Source organism: Cervus elaphus, chromosome 2 (assembly GCF_910594005.1).
Source record: "Cervus elaphus chromosome 2, mCerEla1.1, whole genome shotgun sequence".
Lineage (NCBI taxonomy): Eukaryota > Metazoa > Chordata > Mammalia > Artiodactyla > Cervidae > Cervus > Cervus elaphus.
Window position 1 is genome coordinate 9,815,836 of NC_057816.1, and position 9,711 is coordinate 9,825,546.

At 53.4% G+C, this 9,711-nt stretch overlaps 1 protein-coding gene across 2 annotated transcripts; it reads left to right on the forward strand.

The window, feature by feature from the left end:
• Positions 1-9: 9 nt before the first annotated feature.
• MTA2 (metastasis associated 1 family member 2) lies at positions 10-8,990 on the forward strand. Of its 2 annotated transcripts, none has more exons than XM_043871703.1 (18): positions 10-726; positions 1,478-1,545; positions 1,915-2,008; positions 3,850-3,967; positions 4,098-4,161; positions 4,345-4,462; positions 4,740-4,842; positions 5,041-5,140; positions 5,311-5,499; positions 5,603-5,677; positions 5,810-5,868; positions 6,017-6,114; positions 6,224-6,363; positions 6,611-6,839; positions 7,150-7,239; positions 7,578-7,696; positions 7,787-7,929; positions 8,153-8,990. In XM_043871703.1, exons 1-18 carry the CDS (start codon positions 699-701, stop codon positions 8,316-8,318), a joined length of 2,001 nt encoding a protein of 666 aa, XP_043727638.1. In that variant the 5' UTR covers positions 10-698; the 3' UTR covers positions 8,319-8,990. The 2 variants fall into 2 exon arrangements, with proteins under 2 accessions (XP_043727638.1, XP_043727647.1); XM_043871712.1 differs by lacking the exon at positions 10-726 and adding an exon at positions 885-1,124.
• The last annotated feature ends 721 nt before the right edge of the window (positions 8,991-9,711 follow it).

The following is a 9,711-nucleotide window of genomic DNA, read 5'->3' on the forward strand; positions in this document are numbered from 1 at the left end:
AGGGGAATGCGGAAAAGGTGAGGGAGGGTGGACTGTTCATGCAAATAACAGGCAAAGCCACTTGCAAATAACTGCGAAGCGCAAAGGCGCTTCAAGTCTTTCGCGGCCGCAGGCGGAGCTGCAAGACTCCGGCTAGCAGAGAGTTAAGCCCAACTCCTCTCCCCGCCCTCGGAGGCGGGGCCGAGCCGCAACGGAAATAGCCGAGTGCCGGGCCGCGGTTGGCCGGAGGGAGCCGAACTTCTTCCGGAAGTAGCCGAGCTTGCGGTCTTGCTCTCCGACCGAAGCCGAGTGCTGGGCCTTGTTCTCCGGATCCGCCGAAGGTGTTCCGGAAGGAGGCGAACCCCGAGGCGGGCCGGCAAGTCTTCGCGGCGGCCCTCAGAGTCCAACGTCTGGTGCGGCTCGGCGAGGGCGGGGGTAGCTGCAGCCTGCCTCCGGTCCGGCGGGATCCGAGTTCGTTCCGGAAGAAGCCGAGCGGACCGGCGCCGGTCTCGGCGTCCCGGGCGTGAGGCTATAGAGGCGGTGGCGACAGCGCGGGCCGGGATGAGCCGCGACGGCTGAGGTGCGGAGGCGCCGGCTGCGCGGGCCCGACTGAGACTTCTGTGAAGCGCCGGCCCCGCGCTCAGGGCTTCGCTTCGAGTCCTGCCCTCGGGAGCCTTCCGGACCCCTTTGTGCGGCCGGAGGCGGCGGCGGGAACGGCCATGGCGGCCAACATGTACCGAGTGGGGGGTGAGTACCGGGCGTTAGGGGCTTCGGGACTCGGGGCGGCAGAGGTTGGGCGCTGGGGTCAGAGAGGCTCGGCTCCCAGCGGCGCGGGGAACCGCGTCTGGGGCGGCGTGGTCCCGAGCGCGGACCGGAACCGGAACCGGGAGCATGGGGAGCGAGGGCGCGGGGATCGCGACACGGCCGGGCTCCGAGACTCCCGGGGAGGCTGCGGGCGGCCCGACGGCACTCTCAGGGCAGCGTCTGGGCCACCGGGGTCGTGGAGTGGGCTTGCGAAAGTGGTTCCAAAGGGGCTGACAGGGCAGGCAGGGGGCGCGATGGGCCGGGGCGACTGCTTGGCCACCAACGGGGGAGCGGCCAGGTTTCCTCTTCCCGGGCGTTATTGTGCGCCTCGGTTCGCAAAGGTGGGGGCCCTGTGTAGGAGTGAACAATTGCTCTCTTGACCGAGACTGGGATGCAACTCCATCGCTGAGTTGTGGGGACTGCTGGGGAAGCCCCTGCTTCTCTTGTCTTCTCCTTAAGACTTACTTTTGAGCGGAGAATCTGATTTAACAACTGGGTGATTAGGGTTGGAGGGCGGAATGTCCCTCCATTATTTTCTGCTAGTCTGTACACTTCCACATTTCAGCGTCCTCTCTACCTAGACCCTTATCTCCTTTTGGTCTACTCAGGCCTCCTTTCGCTCCTCCCACTTTGGTGCTGGACTCTCCCATCTACTCCTCTGATCCTCCCTGTTCTTCCCCACCCCCTCCTACAGATTACGTCTATTTTGAGAACTCCTCCAGCAATCCTTACCTGGTTAGAAGGATTGAAGAGCTCAACAAGGTGAGTGGAGCAGAGGCCCGCCACTCCCCCCCACCCCCAACCTCCCTCTTCGTTTTTCAGAGATCTGTAACTTCAGGTGAATGAGAGAGAGAACACAAATCCTGTCCTAAGTACCCATGCATATTCATTCATTCATTTATTCCACGCATTCAGGAAAGGCTATTGAGAGCTTAGTGGGAACTTTACTTTTCTGATTTTTTGGGGGCCGAGGAAAGGGATTTGGAAGTCTGTCCTTAAATGTGAATCTCTTGATTCATAATTTGAGTTTTTCTTACACCCTTTAGAAACTTGTTCACTGGTGTTAGTCTCTTCTTTATGCATTTCCACTTTCAAATGATTAGTTTTCACCACCGTTTTTTCTCTCCTTAGACTGCAAATGGAAACGTGGAGGCAAAGGTTGTGTGCCTTTTCCGGCGAAGGGACATTTCTAGTAGCCTCAACAGCCTGGCTGATAGTAATGCCAGTGAGTGTCTTTGTCCCCACCCCCAGTTTCCCTGTCTCCCCCTGCCCATGATCTGAAGCCTGGGCATGTCCCTGCAGGTGTTCTTTTGTAGCATGCCCAAGGCAGGGGTGTGAGTTTGGGGGTGGGAAGTGCCTGGTCTGCAGAGGGAGGCCTGTTTTTACATGTTGGGTTAGAAGCAAGGTGGAGAGGCCATGCTAAGGAAAGCCAGAATTTGGTTTGTATGTGAGTGTGTATTTGTGAGTTTGCCTTTGTGAATGGTGTATGTAAAAGAGATGATAGTATTTAAATCGGGGATGAGGAAGTGCTTTAGAGAAGCAGACCTCTGGGGGGACAGTTTCGGTTATGTTGGGATGATAGGTGGTGACTGCGAAGGTCGGGTGAAGAGAAGAGACTGTACTGAGAAGTCTGCATAACAGGAAGGCAGGTTTTTTGGTGTGATCATGAGGTGGTAAGGCTACATTGATGGGAGGAAATAGGAAGCCAGAGACATTTTCTTGCATTTTTCCTCTATTCCCACCTAGACTAGCTTCTTCTGTACTCCATTTTACATCTGTCCCTTTTCTTTTCAGCCTAGCCTGCTTCTCTTGAGGCTTTCATCTTCATGATGATACCCAGCCTTCCGTTTTCGTTAGTTTCTTTTTCCTTTCCTGCTTTGGCTTTCATTCCCCTTTCTCTTGTTCTTCCTTTCTAAATGATTTTCCTTATTTTAGGCTTCTTTGAGCATTGGGCGTGAAGGGGTTAACGAGGACCTGGGCCGACCAAGTTCTCTGGCCCTCTGGGGTTTCCAGCCCTGTCTGGCAGGGGCTGACCTTGGTCTTGTCCAATCGGAAAGGCTGTGGGGGGTGTGGTCCCCCTTGCCTTAGCACAGGGTTTCCGGAGCACACAGGCAAGGGGTGGAGCTTACTGCACACCCCTGCCCCCCCTTCTCCTTGAGGTTGGGAACAATGCACCAATGAGCCTGGGCCTGTGGCTCTTCTGCCCCCTCCCTCTTTGGTTGGCACCCAACCAAGTTAACCCTTTCCACTAAGGTTTCAGGGCGAGTTGCAGCTCCCTGGGGAGGAAGGTGTTGGCACTGGCTTGAGAGGTACTGTCCTTGAGAGCCCCCAAAACAAACTATTATTAGCTAAGTAGAAACCAAGGGAGTTGGGGTTGCATGTGATGTTTAAGAGCAGAGTCTCCTGAAATTTGCAGAGGAACTGGTAAACACAATCTTGTGTGATGCTTTTATTTATTTTCACTGAATTTCTGGACCTCAGGTTAGTTTATTAAGAAAGAGACAAGTGCGATATTCTTGTTGGGCCTGGTGTGAGCAGATTTGTGCTATATGAGTGGTATCTGAGCACTGGCACCTGGGTTTGCTGTGTGTGTCTGTGGCAGCCTTTGTACCCTCAGTGTGTGTGTGTTCAGTTGCTCAGTTGTGTCTGACTCTTTGTGACCCCATGAACGTAGCCTGCCATCTCCTCTGTCCACGGGATTTCCCAAGCAAGACTACTGGGAGCAGGTTGCCATTTCCTTCTCCAGGGTTTCTTTCCCACCCAGGGATCCAACCCTGTCTCCTGCATTGATTGGCAGGCAGATTCTTTATCCCTGAGCCACCTGGGAAGCCTCTTGTACCCTGAGCAGCTCTTCCTTAAGAGCACTCATTAGTGATGAAGAGTTGGGAGCACCTGTGATGGCGACAGGGGAGGGCTAAGAGGTAAGGGTGGTGTGGTAAAGATATGGAAGGCAGGTGCCTGGGGAATGTGAGGAAAACATTAAATATTTTCCCTGGGTTAGAGTTTTTAAGGTGGCTTCTTTCTGAATTAGTTTCTGACTTGCTTTCTTCCTCCTAAATCTCCCAGGGGAGTTTGAGGAGGAATCGAAGCAGCCAGGGGTGTCGGAACAGCAGCGACATCAACTGAAACACCGAGAGCTTTTTCTTTCTCGGCAATTCGAATCATTACCAGCCACCCACATAAGGTATGGGGCAGTCAGGGCCACTGTGGCTTGCGTGCACTTACTTAGAAGGTGGAGAGGAGGGGCTAGTGTGTGGGAGATGCCGCGCAGAGGAAATGAGCTCACCCAGGGTTTTCTGACCTCTCTCCTGTAGGGGGAAATGCAGTGTGACCCTCTTGAATGAAACAGACATCCTGAGCCAGTACCTGGAAAAGGAGGTGAGAAGGAGGTGTTGGGACAAGAGGGAGGGAAGTGGGTGTTGCCCCGAGAGGCAGGAAGAAAGTCTGACTGGGATGAGGTAGAGCTTGACAGGCTGCCTGTCTCGGGAACTCCGGATAAGCCCCATGCCTCCTGCCCATGAGGACTGCTGCCCTGCTCACCTCCTCTCTTTCTCTCTCCAGGACTGCTTTTTTTACTCACTGGTGTTTGACCCTATGCAGAAGACACTTCTAGCTGATCAGGGAGAGATCCGAGTTGGTTGCAAATACCAAGCTGAGATCCCAGATCGCCTGGCAGAGGGTATGCAGCAGGAGAGACTGGGTTATGACCACTGGGATGTCTTAAGATTGAAGTCTCTGAGCGGTGGGCCTTGGCTTTGTGTGGTGCACAGTCTGCCTGGCTCTGTGTTAACGACCCAGGTAGAATGAGTCCTTAGGAGCCTGAAGGGGGCAGATGGGCACACTGGGAAGAGAAGTCTGAGAGTTAAGGTGGCTAATGGAATCCAAGGAGGAGATGAGGTGTATCGTGTCAAGGCACCTGTTTTTCTCCTGGATGATACCATTTCCCCACTCCCCAGGAGAATCTGATAATCGCAACCAACAGAAGATGGAGATGAAAGTCTGGGATCCAGACAACCCTCTCACAGACCGGCAGATTGATCAGTTTCTCGTGGTGGCCCGGTGAGGGGTGGGTGGATGGGGAAGATGGGCTGTGGGTGGTGTGGACATAGTTCTGAGTCATGTTCTTAAGAGATGGACTTTAATTATTTTTGGCCTGGGTGTCGTTCTTTTTTTTTTTTTTTCCCCCGCCTCATTTGGCTTGGTTCCTCAGCCCACTCGAACTTTCTTCTTTCCCTGACTTCTCACTCTCTCTCTTAGAGCTGTGGGGACCTTCGCAAGAGCCCTAGATTGCAGCAGCTCCATTCGGCAGCCAAGCCTGCACATGAGTGCAGCCGCCGCCTCCCGAGATATCACTCTGGTGAGCAAAAGCTGGTGGGGAGTTGGGTAGGCTGGGTTTTGTGGGGACCTGCAGAGCCTCGGGACTCTGCAGGGAGGAGGTTATCTGAGGTGGGGGAGTACTCAAAGAGCAGCAGGGGAGTGGTGCTGAGAGTTTCAGGTCGTCAGCATTGCTTCCCACCTTTCCTGTAGTTTCATGCGATGGATACGTTGCAGAGGAATGGCTATGACCTGGCTAAGGCCATGTCGACCCTGGTGCCCCAGGGCGGGCCAGTGTTGTGTCGGGATGAGATGGAGGAGTGGTCAGCCTCAGAGGCCATGCTGTTTGAAGAGGCCCTGGAGAAGTACGGGAAGGATTTCAATGATATTCGCCAGGACTTTGTAAGTGGCTGGAGCTAGGAGGAGAGGTGGAAGAGGTGGCAGATGAGGGAACCAGGCTCTGGGGCCAGATCCCAGCTCACCCTTCTTCTCTCTGTCTCTTCAGCTACCCTGGAAGTCACTGGCCAGCATAGTTCAGTTTTATTACATGTGGAAAACCACAGACCGATACATTCAACAGGTAAGGTCTGGGCTGGGGAGGCTGGACCAGAGGCCCTCTGCTCACCTCTGTCTTTGAAGTTGATGACACCCCCCCACCGCCCACCCCCCGCTGAGATGCTCTGATCCTTTTTTCTTTTTCTCCTTCCCGCAGAAAAGATTGAAAGCTGCTGAAGCAGACAGCAAACTAAAACAAGTCTACATCCCTACCTAGTAAGTATGATGGGTAGGGTATGTTTCCTTTCTCTGCCCCTAACCTGTGCTTTGCTAAGTGATGGGGGGTGCACAGGAGACGGGCAGATTATCATGGGGACAAAGTGGAAGTCTTTCCTTGACCAGTTCTTGGTTTCTGTCCCATTAGCACCAAACCAAACCCTAACCAGATAATCTCGGTGGGCTCAAAACCTGGCATGAATGGGGCTGGATTCCAAAAGGGCCTGACTTGTGAGAGTTGCCACAGTGAGTTCCAGAGAGGCATAAGGGATACTGAGGGTGAGCGGGGTGTTTGCCTGAGAGGCTCAAGTGGCATTCACCTCCTGACCATTCCCTCGTCTCCATGCTCCCACAGCCACACAGTCTGCCCAGTGGTACGCCTGGGGCCCACCCAACATGCAGTGCCGCCTCTGTGCTTCCTGTTGGATCTACTGGAAGAAGTACGGGGGACTGAAGACCCCAACTCAGCTTGAGGGGGCTGCTCGGGGCACCACAGTAAGGATGGATGAGGGCAGGTTGGGGAGAGCAGTGAGCTAACTGATGTGAGCTTTAGGCGAAGGCCAGAACACCCAGCTCCAGTAAGGCGATGGCTTCACTGGGGGCGGCGGGGGTGGTACTTGGTAGTGGCTGGGGAGCCAGGTGGTCAGGACAGCAACAAAATCAGGGAATAAACCCTCTGCTGACAGTGGAAGAAGGGAGCCTTGGTGACTGACTTGTTTCCCCTTTATCCTATGTCCTTCAGGAGCCACACTCGAGGGGTCATTTGTCCAGACCGGAAGCCCAAAGTCTCTCCCCCTATACAACCAGCGCCAACCGGGCCAAGCTGCTGGCTAAGAACAGGCAAACATTCCTGCTCCAGACCACAAAGCTGACCCGTCTTGCCAGACGCATGTGCAGGGACCTGTTACAGCCAAGGAGGGCTGCCCGACGACCCTATGCCCCTATCAATGCCAACGCCATCAAGGCAGAGTGTAAGGGCAGGAGTGCTGGGCTGGTGGCAGGTTTGGGGTTGCTGTGGTCAGAGACCAGTGTTTTCCTCTGGTTGTTTAATGACAGCAGGGACAGTAGGCCACAAGGATTTGTTAAGAGATTAGACATGGTTTCTTGGGACTTCCCTGGTGGTGCAGGGGTTAAGTGCTCCCAATGCAGGGGGTACAGGTTCGATTCCTGGTTAGGGAACTAAGATCCTGCATGCTGCACGGTGTGGCCGAAACAAAAAGACGTGGTTCCTGGCCCCCGAATAGTGACGCTTCTTCAAAAGCTTTCATCTTTGTTCTCCAGGCTCCATTCGACTTCCTAAGGCTGCCAAGACTCCACTGAAGATTCACCCTCTGGTGCGGCTGCCCCTGGCAACTATTGTCAAAGATCTGGGTAAGGGATGGGGAGCTAGACTGGATTCAGGGTAGGTTTAGGATGGGGAGCCACTAGGTGGTGTCTGGCTTTTATTATCAAGACCCTTCTCTCTCTCTGTTTCTTTCTTTCTCACTGAGTCCAAAGAGGTTTAGTCTTAACTGTACTTTTGTAGGATAAAAATGTTCTTCTCATAAGCTATCCAGTATAACTGCATACTGATTGATAAGAACATGTTCATATGTGACTTTTGAAATACTGCTAATTACTTGTCAGACCCCTCTCCCATCACTACTTGCAGGGATTCATAGAGAAAGTGTGAATGTTCTCTAAGGTTTCTTTTAATTTTTTTCTGACAGTGGCCCAGGCACCTCTGAAACCAAAAACACCTCGGGGTACCAAGACACCGATCAACAGAAATCAGCTGACCCAGAACCGGGGACTGGGGGGCATCATGGTGAAACGGGCCTATGAGACTGTGAGTAGGCCAAGTGAAGTTGGGTGGGCTTTTATATCTTGATAGGTGCCTGGGAGTCCCCTCTCATTGTGTTGCCCTGCCTTTTTCCAGATGGCAGGAGTTCCTTTCTCTGCCAATGGAAGGCCTCTGGCCTCAGGGATTCGCTCAAGCTCACAGCCAGCAGCCAAGCGTCAGAAACTCAACCCAGCTGATGCACCCAATCCTGTGGTGTTTGTGGCCACGAAAGATACCAGGTAGGGAGCCCGCCATGGGAGGGGCCGAGAGGTCAACAACCCAGATTGGTGGGTATGGGAAAGGAAATAGGAGGATCTGAGCAAAACCAGCTCCCTGAAGACTGGGTTGAAGGGGGGCATGTGCTAGGAAAAGATGGGCTGGAAGGTGAAATTGTAGTGGAATGTGGAAGTTTCACCTTGACGGTCTTTGTTTTTTTTTGCTGCCTCTTCTCTTGCTGGCCAGAGCCCTGCGGAAGGCTCTGACCCATCTGGAAATGCGGAGAGCTGCCCGCCGGCCCAATCTGCCCTTGAAGGTGAAGCCACCACTGATGGCAGTGCGGCCCCCTGGCCCTCTTCCTCCATCATCACATCCTGCCAGCACCAACGAGCCCATTGTCCTGGAAGATTGAGCACCTGTGGGGAAGGGAGGTGGGCTGGAAGCTAGAGGGTGGGTGCACAGGGCACCTAGCCTCCCTTCCCTCTTGTATCAAAGGGAATGAGGAGTGGAGGAGGGAGGGAGCAAATGAGTGTGTCCTTGGAGGGGCCGGGCGCCCTCTGGTGTTAGCACTTGGAGGCTTGTCCCCTTCCGATGCCTCTCCATGCCTGGTGGTGGAGGGCGGACTGCAGGAACTTGGCTCATTGTGGGAACCTAGCCTGTTTTGGGGGGTAGGACCCACAGTTGTCTTGGACAGTTTTGGGGGGATGGTTTTTTAATTTTTTAAAAATTTTGCCTCCCTTTGTGAAAGGGGATGGGTGAGGGGAAGAGTAAACAGATATCCAGTGGTGGTATCTGGTTGGGGGAGGGGGGCGTGCACTGCCATGACTGCCATGTCTTTTTTTTTTTTTCCTTCCTAATTGGGGGTTTCTCTTGCCGTCCGGTGTCCGGACTTTCCTAATTGGAGTTTGAGGCCCCTAAGCTGGTATCAATCCCAGCCTATGCTCGCTCTTTCCTTCCCTCCCCTTGTCCCCTCTGCCTTTTGTACGCCAGTTCTCAGAAATAAAGACCTTTTGTCTGTTTTTTTAACCTCGGATTCTGTAATTGGTTCTTATAGTAACAAATAAAAAGCTGTTTTCTTCAGCTTCTCCTGGCTCAGCTATTCTCTGCTCTGTGTGTGTGTGTGTGTGTGTGGTGGCTTCTGTAGGAGGGGATGTGTGTCTATGTGTTTGGGTGTATGTCTTGGATGGGGAAAATAAAGAACAAAACACAGTAGAGAAGGTGTAGATGGGGCTTGCTCTGGGAACAGCTTTATGCGATATGTAGCCTGGAGAGGTGGCTTGCTCCCACTTTGCTTTCCTGTGGAGTCCAGACTGCTCCCCAGCTCCCTACAGTACTGCAGCCCAAGCACCATCTTGGCCCAGCTTCATTAAAACAGTTGGGATGCGCTGGTTCTCAAAATTGACTAGTGGATTCTATAGGAGGGAGGGTGTGTGTGTGTCTAGTTTCTTCTATATTTTCCAACTTTTCCTCCCCTCTTCTATTTACTGAAGGAATTCTGGGAGTTGCTAGAGGCCAGAGCGGGATGTAGTCCACTTTGGAGGGTACTGTAGGCTCATGCCACCTACTTTCCTGCTACTTCAAGGATCCCCAAGGCCAGCCTCAGCAACTGCCTTGATATTGAGGTCCCCCTTGGGGTGTTTCCTGCCTTTTGGGGTTTGGGAGACAGATTAGACACAATCTGGTTCCAACGGGAGGAGCCCCTTAGGAGAGAGAAGCCTACTGTGTGCTCCTTGAGCACTTTCTTTAGAGATGGGGAAAGGCCTAAGCCAGCAGACTTAACTCGAGTTTAGTTTGAGACGCCTGAC

Excerpts from the sequence above, each read along its gene's own strand:
- MTA2 (XM_043871703.1), top strand. The coding sequence starts at position 699 with ATGGCGGCCAACATGTACCGAGTGGGGG. Across the intron at positions 6,364-6,610 it reads GGGCTGCTCGGGGCACCACA|GAGCCACACTCGAGGGGTCA; the intron begins GTAAGGATGGAT and ends TATGTCCTTCAG. Across the intron at positions 6,840-7,149 it reads CAACGCCATCAAGGCAGAGT|GCTCCATTCGACTTCCTAAG; the intron begins GTAAGGGCAGGA and ends TTTGTTCTCCAG.